The following is a 15,230-nucleotide window of genomic DNA, read 5'->3' as shown; positions in this document are numbered from 1 at the left end:
ATCTATAATTGGAAAGAAGTGAGGAAACTACCTATATGCTATCTTAGATCTGGGGTTGTGATTTTATGCTGGGACAGCTCTCCTTAGTCTTTGGCTCATCCATTGTTGATTTCTTGGGAGTAAATATATCACATAATACTTTTTTTGGGTTTCTCCCTATCTTGCCTCCAGGAAGACCATCTCCTTTGAGCCATCTCCGTGAATCTCTGGACTGCCCTTTGACTTTGCTGCTCATTAACATATTTATGCCTCCCTTGCGTCTAATGGTTACGTAATTCTACCTTGTCTCTGCTATTCTGTGCTCTTATCTCCATCGCTACCAGAAGCTAAATTTTGAGTGTCTCCTGTCAGCCTTAGTCTACAGAACACTATCACTCTGGATCTTCTCAGTAATGTCTGTGCACCCATCACCAGTATTTTCCTTATTGCCTTGGTAAACAGAGTATTCTCTGGGCCCTTATGAGGAACATATTCAACTGGTAGGTCTTCTGAGCTTATATAATAGATCCTATCCGGCATGCTTTTCTTTGTCTTTAAATTTCTTCCTTTCTCATTGTGCCACAGTGATTCTGGCATCTCTGTTTCATTTAATATTCACCATTGCTTTTTCCTAGAGCTATCCAGCAATGTGTTAGGCCATTTCCAAAGGCCCTTACAGGGCCTTACATCCTCTTTCAAAGGAGACTGCCCTTTATCCAAAAACTCTCCCACATTCTGTTTTCTGTTCCCACACCCTCAGCAACCACCAACATATTCTCCTGGTTCTTGCTGGTTCAAGTTGCCCCATTCCTATAGCACTCCGTAGCATATATTGAGTTACTAATTTCATATTAAAGGGTCATCTTAGAGGTCGTCCTGCTCTGGAGCAAGGAGATTGGGCTGTTTTATCCTGTATCATTCCCCACTGGCTGTAGGCCTTATCATGGAGGAGGGAAAGGGTTTAGACAGGAGGACACCATGGAGCATAACCTCCCAGGAATCTTTGTGCCAGGTGATTTCTTTCAAGCATGGTCATTTTTCCAGAGAGAGGTGCAGCTATGAACCATTAGCAGTCAACACAGGAACAAGTAGGAAGATTAGCCTTGTATATTAGGATATGGGGATCTGGGTGGGGCATCAACAGCATCTACTACAGGTGTCTCAAGTTCCTCCTATGTGGTCGAGACTTTACCAACAAACATCATCTCATTCAGTGATATGCTAGAGATAACTTGAATCAGGTTACAAGACATTATGCACATCCCCTTGCAAATACGAGTTCCATAACATCTGTTGTTGGTAGCTTGAAACTGGCTGTAGATGGAGTATTTACATCACAGAAATCTGCAAATGCAACAGTTCAGGGCCCCATCCCCCAGAACTGGTTGTTCAAACTTTGACCAGCATACACCTGTATTTAATCCTTGCTACAACCTTATGAAGTTGGTTTCACCATTTAACAAATAAGAAAACTGAGGATCAGAGTGATTAATATACTTGCCATCTCTCATGTTGCTAATAAGCTATAGAATTCAAAATTAAATCTAGTTTTGTTTGATTCTAGAATGTGGACTTCTGTTATAGCACATTGCTTTCTTTTTTGAATCCTTTGAGAGAGTTGGCTAAATTTCTAGGTGATCGTCAAAATACTTTGATCACAAACATTTTCTATTCCAAGTTAATGGCTTTATTGAAGATACTCCTCTAGTAAATAGCAGCCTCAGGACATTTGACTGTATCAGTTTGTTTTGTTTTAAGCATTCTTCTCTTTACCTGTTTTCTTTCCTAACTCCTCTTTGTGGAATGTAAAATGCATCCAGAAAATATTTGTTAAATGAAAAAATGATGACCCTATAATATGAAATTAGTTTTTTCTACGGGATTATTTAATAGTTACATAAAGGGCAAATTAGCATACCCTGCTCTAATTAAAATCATAGGTTAAACATTTTCCCAAAATGCCACAGTACCGTGTGAGAAATACTCTATGTTGAATCAGAGTTGATAAATGTTTGAAAAAGGTGTAGCTTACTCTCAAGCAACTAAGGGATTTTCAGTGCATTTTTAATTAAATAGAAGTGCAACACAGACTATACAATTGTTCAGTTCTACCCTATGTTGAGTTACATTATTATGTAAATTGAATAGTTAAGCTGAAAATTACTTTAGTCTTCACATAGACTTAAATCTTTTCAACTTTTGTGGTGTGGAATTGACTTCTTCTGTTGTGTTTTTATTTGTATTTCTGAAGCAAGGAGAAGTCAGACTGAAATGTTTGAAAGCTCTACAAAGTCTATATACCAATAGAGAATTATTCCCCAAATTGGAGTTATTCACTAACCGATTCAAGGTAAGCATCAAAAATGCTTAGCTTATTTTGTTTTTTACTTTTAACATGCTAGTTCTAGCTAGTTTAGCAAATAACCTTACCATAACAAGTGTTTAGCTCATATTCTTTTCTACATATTTTTTAAATAAGCCTGTATTAAATAGATTAATGAATCTCTGCTTTACAAAAGATATTACCAACATGAGTTCTTATGTATTGCCTTCAGTAGAAGGCTCTCCTGCTTTAAAATAATATTTTCTTTATATACAGCTTTTTATAATTATATTAATTTTGTACATGAAGTGTTACTACTCTCGGTGTTAGGGAATGCCAGTTGATGAGAAAGATTTTAGATTATGAACATTTATACTAACCACCTCCTTTATATGTGTAAGACTGTGATAATATGGTTTTAAGAGTAAAGCTTTCTATTTAATCTACCATTAATCTTACATATACTTCCCAAAGATATTCTCTTGGGTCAGTCCCAATTTATTTTCTGCTCATGTTTCATTTGATTTTTAACTTTTTTTTCAGGATCGCATTGTATCAATGACACTTGATAAGGAATATGATGTTGCTGTGGAAGCTATTCGATTGGTTACTCTGATACTTCAGTAAGTATATTTGTTAATAATTTAATCTTGATATTTTAATGTCTTTTTCCCAGCTTTATTGACGTACTTCACATACATAACCCTAATATATATTGTTATCACATTAGATTCTACTTTTACATTTTAAGGAAATGTTTTCTGTTTTTCTCTTTTTGTTATTTATTTTGACTTTGTTTGTTTCTTCAATGTAAAAGTTTTCTTTTGCAGTCCAGAGGAAATATCAGCAAAGTAAATACCTTTCTATTTTTAAAAAGAGAGCAAGAAAGAGAAGGTATCCAAAGGGATAGGTTTTTCAAATAGGCTTCTTTGGAATGGTATAGAAGTAGGGGAAGGGAAATAAGCCATTTAAATTGTGTCATTCGTATGATAGAGATTTTTTTAATAGCAGTAGTTTTTATCTATAGAGCTTTGACTAAAAACTGGGAAGAATGCATGTGAGAGAATGCATGTCTTAGCAAAATCATTACAAATCCTTCTCCCAGTTTGTTACATTGTTTCTATCATACACCATGTACCATCTGTACCATGTCTACTGTTTTGATCTTTTTTACCCCTTTATGCTCTAGTACCATATTCTTTATCATTGTAGCTTTATGATATATGTTATAAGCAAGACCTCCCCTTTTTGGTCGATTCCTTTTTCTTTGCCTTTCTTTTTAAAACCACTAGCTACCTGTGGATTATTTTTCTTCTGTATGATTTTTTTAAGTACATTTGTCTAATTCCTCAAAAACTTCGGCATTTTAAATATTAGAATTGTATTTGGGGTGCATGGGTGGCTTGGTTGATTAAGTATCTGACTTCGGCTCAGTTCATGACAATCTTGCGGTCCATGGGTTCGAGCCCCACGTTAGGCTCTGTACTGATAGCTCAGAGCCTGGAACCTGCTTCAGGTTTTGTGTCTCCCTCTCTCTGCCCCTGCCCCACTCACACTCTGTCTCAAAAATGAATAAATGTTAAAAAAAATTTTTTTTTTAAATATTAGAACTGCATTTGTTACCGAACAATCTTTCATTCCTAACTGCTAACTCGGGAAGCCAAATGAGTAAACCTTAGTGTTCTGCTGCAGCCATACTCCTTCCCGAGGAATAATGAAGCAACTGGACAAATCGAAAGCATAGCTCCTGTCTAGATTTGCCAACACTGTTGCCAAACGAACTCAGAGAAACTCATTGTAAGAGAAGCCAGTACTCAAGAGATGAGGGCTTGGAAAAGAGAAAGGGAGAAGTTTATTCGGGGTGCTGGCAGCCGAGGGACGTGGCAAGCTCAGGTCTTACCAACTGACTTCTCCATCAGCAAAACTTCTCCTAGAGTTTTATAGGGAGAGGCTCTGGGGGAGTATGTACAAGAGAGCAGGCAAATAGCGCATCATCATGGACGAGGATCAGTATGTGTTCAGCCCACCATCATGGACAGGGAAGGGATGTGTGGGGTGTGGTCTTCCCAGGCATTCTGTTACTATCAGGGCTTTTCTGGTCTGGCAGTAAGGATGTTCCAGTCATTGCAAAACACCTTTAGCAGTGGTGCCTCAAGAAGCTGTGATAGGAAATCATCACAATGGGTTTGGTTAGAACATGTTTGGTGAGAGTTAAGCTGTCTTGTCTGTTTTTGGTTTTAACTATTGAGGTCTGTGGTTGAGGAAAAGGGCTGGCTAACACATTGAATTTTATGATAGATTTAGGAGAGAATTCAGTTTTTTACAATTTTGTGTCATTTATGCATTAAAATGATGCATTTCTCTATTCAAATCTCATTAGATATTCTATATAAGGTTTAATTTTTTCATAAAAGTATTTCTTAGGTCAATTCTGAAATATTTTATGGTTTTGTTGTTATATGATTAGTATTTAGTGTTAATGATATTTTCTACCTGATTATTGCTGAGACACAGAAATGTTTAATTTTTATGCTAGTCTTATATGTGCAACCTGTTAGAACTCTCATGTATTCTGATGAATTGTCGATTCTTTAGAGTTACTATGTAGATGATTATATATCACCTGCAAACAATTTCAGTTTTGTCTCATTTCCTCCCCTTAAAACTTTGGCTTCATTCTCGTGCTAATTGCATTAGGCAGGACTTTGAGCACTGTAATGTATCACTGAGAGTGAATCTTTTTGTTCTTGTTCTAGGATGGCATCTAAAGTTCTTGTTGCTGTGATTTCTAAGATAGGTTTTTGATATATGATAGAAATCCCTTTGTATTATAAGTTTTCTGGGAGGTTCCTTTCATGTATTGGTGAGACTGAATGAAATTAATAATTTGGTGGTAAATCACCCTGGCATTTCTAGAATAAATCATATTTGAACAGAATATATTTGGTTTTATTGTGCTTTGCTTGAATACAGTGTCATATTTAATATCTTGGGATTTTCACATCTGTGTTTATGTCTAAATTTGACAGAATTTTTTTGTCCTTTATCCAATTTTGAAATCTAGGTTTTATCCTCTTTGTAAAATTATCTTCAGTAATTTCTTGCCTTCCCTTTCTGAAACAAATGTTCTGTGACAAATTAATACTTCCTTGAAATTTTGAGAGTATACTCTTATCAAAGCCATGTTACTTTTGAATTTGAGGAAAAAAAGTCTTTGATTCCCATTTTTACTTCTTCATTGGTTATGTGTCTAAATTAACTTTTATTTCTTATTGTACTAATTTTGGCTTTTAGAAACATTTTTTATATATCAGTTTCATCACAGTTTTTAAATTTTACAGTTGATATTTTTATTACTCTATAAAACTGTGCTGTTTCTCTTTTTCATCTATTGTATCCTCTTTTTGTTGATCAGTCATGTCTGTCTTACTATTTTTGTTTTTGAGAGACAGAGAACTTGAGCAGGGGAGGGGCAGAAGGAGAGAGAATCTTAAGCAGGTTCCATGCTCAGTACAGAGCCTAATGCAGAGCTCAATATCATGACCATTGGATCATGACCTTAGCCAAAATCAAGAGTCAGATGCTTAACTGCCTGAGTTCCCAGGCACCCCTATCTTACCTTCTTTTTAATGAACTAGCTTCTTTAAGTCATTTGTTTCATGTTTTCTAATAATTATACTTAAAGTAATAAATACGCTTTTAAGTACTCTTTTACTACTTTTCAAAAAAATTGGACATAAAGTGTTTGTATATACATTTAGTGAAAAATATTTTGATTATTTTTATGATTACTGATTTAATTATGGATTATTCAGTGGTAGGTTTCTGTTCCTTCCAAATCAGATTGTCTTAAGTTGTCCTTTTTTATTTTATTGTATTATCTGAGAATGTGTTCTGAGTGGTTTGGTCATTTTTCTGTATTTTCTAAATATGTTTTAAAAACAACTAACTGCGTGTACAGTTATGTATTTATATTCATTACTTTGAATTTATTTAAATTACCTATATCTTTGAAGTTTTTTCCTTTTCAAGTCTATTTTAAAATATTTGACACCCGGGGCGCCTGGGTGGCGCAGTCGGTTAGGCGTCCGACTTCAGCCAGGTCACGATCTCGCGGTCCGTGAGTTCGAGCCCCGTGTCAGGCTCAGAGCCTGGAGCCTGTTTCCGATTCTGTGTCTCCCTCTCTCTCTGCCCCTCCCCCGTTCATGCTCTGTCTCTCTCTGTCCCACAAATAAATAAAGGTTGAAAAAAAAATTTTTTTTTAAAATATTTGACACCCTAGTTATTGTTTCCTTGTAAATTTCACAAACTTACCAGTATCTTTCCCTCAAATAAAAAAATACTTGACATTCACCTATCTGTTTTGTTGGAATTATCTGGAGTTTAAGATATGTATTGTTAAGGGGGTGTGTGTGTGTGTGTGTGTGTGTGTCCATCCATCCTTGTGTGTCCTTTATCTAATTTCAATACTTGCTCATTTAGACAAGAGTAAACTTCTCTTTGATATTTCTTCATCCTTTGTTTCTGTGGAAGAGTAATTATTTCGTAGACTTCTCCAAGATTATTTCTCCTGCTGGTTTATTTCTTGAAGAATGTTTCAAATCATCTGAGACCTTGTTGGCTAAAAAATCCTACTTTCTTCACACTTCAGAAAATGGTTTGGCTGGTTTCAAAAGTCTAGTTTTAAGGTTCTTTTCTCCATTTTCATTGGAGGAGATTTGGGTACAACCTTCTTTAAAAGGTACAGTTATGGCCCTCCAGCTCTATCAGATATCCTGATTCATTAGGTACACATTGGTCCTTTTAGGGATACCTCAGAGATCTCTCCCCACTCTGGGTATTTGTGACTTCAATTTCCCGAGTAGATGGTACCTCCTCTGGCTATTTACTTTTGAGTCTCAGCCCCTGACTTTCATATTTCCTCTGTTGGAGTTGCTTGCCCTATAGGTAGTCTTGTTGGGCAAAGTCTTTTAAAACTATTCAGACTGGCTCCCTTTAAGTATTCCGTATCCAGCCTACAGGTAACACAGCCATTTATGAATGGTCCCCTTGTACCCCTTCTCATCTTAATTTACTACCATGTGTTGCTCCAGTCAGCTTTTCACATTTACACTTTTTTAAGTTCTACACCTGGTACCATTTCCTTAAACCTCCTCACAATTGTAAAGGATGTTTATAAAATTTTTATAGTGATTCTCTGAAACTTTGGCTCTAATTTCTCTGGGGGAGGTTTCAGAGTTACACAATACTCTGACATTTTCTCTTGAAAGAAATACTCTCTATCCATTGTATTGCTCAATCCCCTGATTTCTATTTGTATATTATTTTTGTGAGTAATGAGCTGAGGATCACAAAACCAGCTTTCTAGTCTTTGACAGCGTTTGTATGAAATGATCTGGCCTTATTTCTCTTGGCTTATGGGATCTCTATCAAAATAACATGTCAAGTCACATGTAATCCTGTTATATCTCCTTTAAATTCTTTTTCTATCTGTTAATTTTCCTTCTTTGGGTATAGATTATTTTCTTTTCACTTATAAATTTGGGTTCCTGAGTTATCTCATTAAATTTTGTTTCTTGTGAGTTTAACTTTCTCGTAAAGATATCAGCTAATTTAGCTGATGTCATCATGTAATTGGGGGAAGGAATAAAACTTAGGCCTTAGCCTTGTACCTCTCCTCATAATTTAGGGGTATGAGTTGGACATGGGCAAAACATTTCTGCTTCAAGACAGAAAACCTCTGGTTATAATTTGTAACTTCTCCTTGACATTGTTAAAACTGTCTCCTTCAGTGGTAATCTCATGACTCTCAGAGTATGGAAGGGAAATACAGGGACGTTTAGGTCATGGGCTAGCCAGTCTGCCTAAACATACTGTTAATTTTTCAGTGCCTCTTGGTTCCAACACAACCCTATTGTAACCCTCTCATGCTATATTTGGCTCCTGTTTTTGCTTCACAGTGGAATTAGAACAGGCATTGATGAGAGGGGGAAAAATATACTTTAAAAAAAAAATGCTCTAACCTGTTTGCCATCCTTGATACCCAGCCCTTTTTCATTCAGAACTACAGCCTCTTATACTGTGATGCAACTACCTTCTTTTGCTGCAAAGGTTACTCTGATTTTCTGGTTATTTGACAGTTCCTTCAACTTCCTCTTCTGAGGCATATCTAGGATTGAATTCTGAGGAATGAACTTATACCCCTACATCTTGTCAAGTACCTGTACAGCCTGAGAATTCTGTACTTTATTCATTGTTCATCTTTAATTGTATCAGACCTTTTTAAACATGTTAATAGTCAGGAAATGGATGTTCCTTTTTTGGAAAAAAAATTAAAAACACATTGCTGAAATGGCTCCTACTTTAAGAATACATGAATAGAAAGATGAGGAATTTGTGTAAGTGAAGGAATGGTTTTGACTACTGAATCCACTTTATATAGAAAGAAGACAAAGTGGTATTGTAAATATAGTGATAAAATATAATTTAAAATGGACGTTTTTCTGGGACACCTGGCTGGTTCAGTCAGTGGATCATGTAACTCTTGATCTTGAGTTCGTTAGTTCAGGCCCCATATTGAACGCAGAGCTTATTACTTAAAAAGAAAGAGAGAGGGAGCAAGGAAGTAAGAAAAGAAAGAAAGACAGTTCTGGAAAGAAGAGTTACCTACTATAATAATAATTTAACTGTGAAATGGACAGATATATTCCTAGTGCCTGTCAACAAAAATGTTAGGCACATTTAAAGAAATTTAGCTAATTTGGGCTGCTATATCCCAAGGTGTACGTACCATGAGTGTCTATGTGTGGAAAGAAACGTGGACATTTTATTTTCTTATTTTATCTGTATTTTCTGAATTTTACATAATGATGATTAGGTATATTTTATAATGAAAGAGAAATATACTTTCAAAGTAAGATTAAAAGAGACAAAAATAAAGTCAGTATGCCTAAAGGCTTTTATGAACTTTACAAAATTTAAATAGAGATACAACTGAAAGTAAACATTTATTTTGGCTCAGATGTTGCTTTCTGAATTTTTCAGTGGAAGTGAAGAAGCTCTTTCCAATGAAGACTGTGAAAATGTTTACCACTTGGTGTACTCAGCACATCGCCCTGTTGCTGTGGCAGCTGGAGAATTCCTTCACAAAAAGTGAGTTAATGATCTTTGAAAACAGTTTCTAATTTCGCATTTTGTTTTGTTGTTGTTTTAGAGTTAGTGGAAGAAAGTAATAGTGACTAAAAACAGTGCTACAAGTGGCCACTTCAAATTCTGGGGACTATAATTTTCTTACAACCTTATGTGCATATCACGAATCAGATCCACATAAGAATGATGTCCCTTGTGACATACTCCTTTTCCCTGAAATCTAAAAGGATGGTTCTCAGCTAGAGGTGTGAGTGGAGATTGGGGAAGTGCATGAAGTTTATAAAAGCTCCACATGAAGTTTATAATTTATATTTCATTTCACGAGGGTTTTTTTTCCCCTCTCTTAAAATTCTTAGTTCTCATCACCTTCTCAACATTTGTAATCTAAAATCACCTTCAAAATGCCTTCTAACTTTTCATGTTTTTTTTTTTCACTCTTTCTATGGGGGTGAAGATTATTTTGACCAGTAATTTATAGTGATTCTGAAAGCTATACAGTTGTGGTTTAATTAAAAAGCAAAACTTTTATCTTATTACTGAAAAGGCTTGAGCTAATGAGATTTTATGAGTATAATTGTTCTTATGCAGTACATTTTGATGGTGGCCTACTGTATGTTCTTTAATTTATTAGTAAATCATTCTTAAAGTATAAACATATTTGGGAGGGGGCTGTGTTTTACTTTGTTTTTGTTTTTTCGTTTATAGATTTAACTTAGTGACTTTGATCATTGGCAGGTGAACCCCAAAAGTCTACTACATGTAGTAATTTGTGACTATGCTAAGCACAGATATAAATCATGCACCAGGCATCTGTTGTGCATGGGTGATTAACTTTCATAATGAGCAGGCCTAGCCCTCCATTCAGCATCTGCATCTCAGTGCTGCAGCAACAAACTGTTGTGTACTCACTGGTACCTCTCAAAGTGGGAAAAGTTATTTCTATGTGAAAAATCTTTCTTTAAGACAGAAGTTGGCTACTAGTACATGCTGGTAATGAAAGTAAGGAAGAATGTCCAGATTTTTCAAGCATGACTTTTTTTAAAGTAATATATTGAATTTGCCACTGACTGTGACATCTATGGCTAATAGAACCGTTCTCTTTCCATATTTATCTTGAGGTGTTGTCTGTCACAAATATCAAGGGTGTACTATAGTCTTAACTTTTCTTCCTTTTCCAGGACTGTTATATTCTCATTAGCATCTGTTCTCTGCTTTACTTTTCAAAAAGCTTTGTGTTTTTAGAATTTATTGCTATTATAGTTTCTGTGAAAAAATAGATTATAGAGGTTGGTTGGTTCTCTACAGAACAGAGGCCATAAACTGGCAGCACTTATGTCAGAAAGACCCTTTGATATATCTTATTTTATCTACATTGTATTTTGCTAAGTTTGAAATACTTGCTAAAAAGTTTAAAGTTGGGGGCGCCTGGGTGGCGCAGTCGGTTAAGCGTCCGACTTCAGCCAGGTCACGATCTCGCGGTCCGTGAGTTCGAGCCCCGCGTCAGGCTCTGGGCTGATGGCTCAGAGCCTGGAGCCTGTTTCCGATTCTGTGTCTCCCTCTCTCTCTGCCCCTCCCCCGTTCATGCTCTGTCTCTCTCTGTCCCAAAAATAAATAAACGTTGAAAAAAAAAATTTTTTTTAAGTTTAAAGTTGGAATGTTCTACATTAAAAGCCACAAGTGTAATAAGCCTTTGTTATTTCTTATTTCTTTGTGAAAATGAAGCCAATTCCTATTCAAATGGAAGGTTCACTCAATAAGCTTGTTCTATGCCCTTGCCCTGGAGATACAGTTTGAGAACTTTTGATTCTTAATGATGTCTTTGAGCATTCTCCCATCATTTAATATTGTGATCTTTAAAATCTTAACAAGTAAGCTGTAGAATAGCCCCAGGAGTTCTATGATTAAGTTTAGAAGAAAATATGCATGCATGCACATACACATTTAGTCTGTTTAGCAGCTTAGTTTATAAGCTTATACACAAGGTTAACCATACATCCATAAATTAGTAAAACATATCTGAAATGAGTACTTTAATGTCATCAAAAGTCTATAATTTAGTTTTAGAAAAATTAGGTTAATTCCTCAGTACCTGATATAATTATCTAATTTTGTACATTTTAGTTATAAAGGACCCTCATTTTTTTCCCATTTATTCTTTCCTCTGAAAGCCACCCAAGCAAACAGAACTTGCTCTTAAACCAGTCTGATAGCTATGCTGATGTAGCTTCAAAGTAATGCTCTAATCTTTTCCCCCTGCCATATAGCTTCCCCTTCCCTTCTCCCCCAAAACTCAATTTCTCTGTACTCATTTTCTGCTTGAGGTTGGTTTATTTTTATGTTATTCTGTACTCATTTTCTGCTTGAGATTGGTTTATTTTTATGTTATATGAAATTATTCTCTTTATTCAGTTATTTAGCCTCTCATCTGAAAGGCCCACTGTAATTTCCATAATTAAACCATCATATACTATATCACTATTTCTACTGTTTTGTTTTTCCTTATAACACCTGAGATAGCATATATTTACCTACTATTTATTTCTATCCATTAGAGTGAGAGCTCAGTGAGAATAGGAAGTGTGTCTTTGTTCACTGTTAATCCCATTTAGCTAGAGCAATGCCTGGGAATAAGGCACCTATAGCAGTCCTTAAGGTTTTTTTTAGAATAAATCTTATTAGCCAATGAAAAATTTCAAGTCATATCTTCATCATATTTTAGAAGTTTTGTCACTAAGTGATATTTTTTAAAATTTCCAGTTTATGTCATTTTATTCTGTAGTTAGTACTGTTTTTAGGTAATGAGCTGAAAAGAATGCTAGAAACAATTGTTACAAGTGTGAATTTTTATAATTGTTGATAGAACATTTGGTTAAATTCTTTAATAACTTGACTCTGAAATTAATATTTAAGAAAATAGGACTATTTAAAATTATATATTCTAGTATCATATAGGATAAAACAGTTTATATTTTTCATAAATACTTGAATACTGGTAAGTTAAAAAGCTTCCTTTTACAGTGTATATATGATTGAATTGTACAAAATTCTTTAGATCTAACCATTTTTTAGCCTATAAAAATATCAGTTACATGGTTTGAAATAAATCAGTAACCTGATCTCTGATAGTTTGTTTTTTTAACACTGAAATAATTTGCACAGTGAAGGAAAAGACTAAAATGCATATCTATGCAGGTTTGTAACACTCTTGTTTTGTTACTTATTTCTAGGCTGTTTAGCAGACATGATCCACAAGCAGAAGAAGCATTAGCAAAGAGGAGGGGAAGGAATAGTCCAAATGGGAACCTCATTAGAATGCTGGTTCTTTTCTTTCTTGAAAGTGAGGTAAATTTTAACATAGCTCTTTGTTTTATTTTTGTGTTAGATTAAATTTTAAATAAAATTGTCATTTAATTCATTGCAATTAATTGCTATTTTTCAATCCTATGAAAATAAGCCTGTTTCTTACAGAATTGCCTGCATGGATTTCCTGATTATAGAATCTCTATTCTGCCTTTTGTAGGAGTACGTATGTAGGTGTGGGTCAACACTGAATAGAGGCTAACAGTTTTTAAACTTTTATAATATAGTACTGCATACCTGTTTGTTGTTCCTCTTTGTTTTTCTTGAATTTCTGCCTGTAGCTTTTAAATTATATAAAGAGCCTGTGAAAATTGTCAGGTTGTAAATTAGTTCTAACTTGTTTGAAAATTACATTTTTTAAAGACAAATAAAAATATGAATTTAAATGTTTTAATTGAAAGATTATAATCTCCATTAGCAGTATTTCCATGTGACATTTTGATGTCAGTTATCCTTAAATAATTTTGTAATTAACATTCATAATGTAGTGTCAATCAGAATCTGCTTCCACAAGTGAACTTTGGTTTGCCCACTAAAATGCTCTTTGGTATTAGAACTATATTTCCTACTGCTAGTATGACACTGAGTGAATGGTAAACTAAACCTAAAGAGAGTCCCTGAATGAATAAACTACTTGTCTTAGAAATGAGTGGGAACAGAATTAAAATGGAGAAAATCTAGAAATCTTGGATCCTGAATTTTACTTGGAAAAATATTTTTGGTTTGTGTTGAATGTCCAGGAAGGTAAGATACTTCAAAGATTCTTATTCAAATTTGAAAGTACTGAGGAAACTGTAGGAATGAGAAATAGACAAACAGGCAGCTTATATGAAAATTGAGATCAGAGAGAATTAGAAACTGTGTCAATGGAATGAGTGGAGTTAGGGCAAAACAGGGCAGAAGAGTTACTGATATTTTTTAAGCAAATTGGAATGAACAGAAAATGAATAAAGAAACAAAACGTCTGGAGAGTTACATTCGAGCAGAGGATGTTTTTGGAATAGTGTTTTAAATACATATAGAAATTACATGGGGATCTTGTTAAATAGCATACCAGTTCTATTCAGTAGCTTTGGGATGTGGTGTAGCATATTCTAAATATTTTTAGATGCATATTTATGTTGTTTATGCCTCTGGTCCAGAGACTGACTACACTTTATGTTGTAAGGGTTTAAAACATTTTCTTAACAAAGCAAGTGTGGGGGCGCCTGGGTGGCGCAGTCGGTTAAGCGTCCGACTTCAGCCAGGTCACGATCTCACGGTCCGTGAGTTCGAGCCCCGCGTCAGGCTCTGGGCTGATGGCTCGGAGCCTGGAGCCTGTTTCCGATTCTGTGTCTCCCTCTCTCTCTGCCCCTCCCCCGTTCATGCTCTGTCTCTCTCTGTCCCAAAAATAAATAAAAACGTTAATAAAAAAAAAAAATTAAAAAAAATAAAAATTAAAAAATTAAAAAAAAGCAAGTGTAGATATAGAATAGTGTAAAATACAAAATACTTGTAAGGTTTAAGATAAAACACTAAATATTCAGTAAATATCACCCTTGTGATAGGCCATTTCAAGTTATACCTTTAGCCATATAGGTTTTAAAGGAGCATGATTAAAAGTATTACAGAAAATCAGGTTCTGTATGAAAATTTGACTTTAATAACAACAATAGTTTCAAAAATTGATAGGGATGAGATATGCAAATGATATTTTTTTAATGTTTATTTATTTATAGGTTGGGGGAGAGAGAGAATCTCAAGCAAGCTCTGCATTGTCAATGCAGAGACCGACTCAGGGCTCAGTCTCAGGAACCATGAGATCATGACCTGAGCCAAAATCAGGAGTTGAACGCTTAACCAACTGAGCCACACAGGCACCCCTATGCAAATACTATTTAAACTATTTGTTGAAAAGTTTAAGGAATATATGATAATTTGGACTAACTGATCTTGATTATTAATTGAAGGAAAAATTTTCAAATCTCTGAAAGCTCAAGGACTTTTTGATATTTTAAAAGGTATAAATACTTAGTTTTATAGTTTCATTTTTTTAATTACAGCAGTAATTTATAATGTATATTACTGTTCTGTTTTCAGGTGGCATTACTGTATTCCTATGTTTGCCGCTGTTTACTGAAATGTTATAAGAAGATTAAAATAAATTTCCCACTCCTCTATGGCATTCTTTTCAGTTGCAGAACGACTGCAAATCATACTTATTTTTTAGTTGGTTCATAATCATAGTATGCTCTTTATGCCCTCCTCTGTTTCACAAGAAACATTGTTTGTTAAAATCTTCCTTCTTGCCCTATAAAACTAGTGTACACCTGGAGCCAGATGCTTGTTAAAGCCATACTCTTAGGGTGGGATTCTGATGGTGTCCTACTCTGAATTATTCTTTGTTTTACTACAACACATTAATTAGTAATATTTTAGC

The 15,230-nt window shown here is 34.8% G+C and overlaps 1 protein-coding gene across 2 annotated transcripts in view; it reads left to right on the top strand.

Moving 5' to 3' along the window:
* STAG1 (stromal antigen 1) overlaps window positions 1-15,230 on the top strand; it is a 403,550-nt gene that overhangs the window by 290,423 nt on the left and 97,897 nt on the right. For both annotated transcript variants that reach the window (XM_047874276.1, XM_047874277.1), the window contains 4 exons: window positions 2,231-2,329; window positions 2,846-2,925; window positions 9,347-9,454; window positions 12,679-12,793. In XM_047874276.1, coding sequence (XP_047730232.1) covers window positions 2,231-2,329; window positions 2,846-2,925; window positions 9,347-9,454; window positions 12,679-12,793 — 402 coding nt within the window. The remainder of the gene's footprint in view (window positions 1-2,230; window positions 2,330-2,845; window positions 2,926-9,346; window positions 9,455-12,678; window positions 12,794-15,230) is intronic.

Source organism: Prionailurus viverrinus, chromosome C2 (genome assembly GCF_022837055.1).
Source record: "Prionailurus viverrinus isolate Anna chromosome C2, UM_Priviv_1.0, whole genome shotgun sequence".
Lineage (NCBI taxonomy): Eukaryota > Metazoa > Chordata > Mammalia > Carnivora > Felidae > Prionailurus > Prionailurus viverrinus.
The sequence above is the reverse complement of the archived record's forward strand: the minus strand, read 5'-3'. Positions and strand labels throughout refer to the sequence as shown.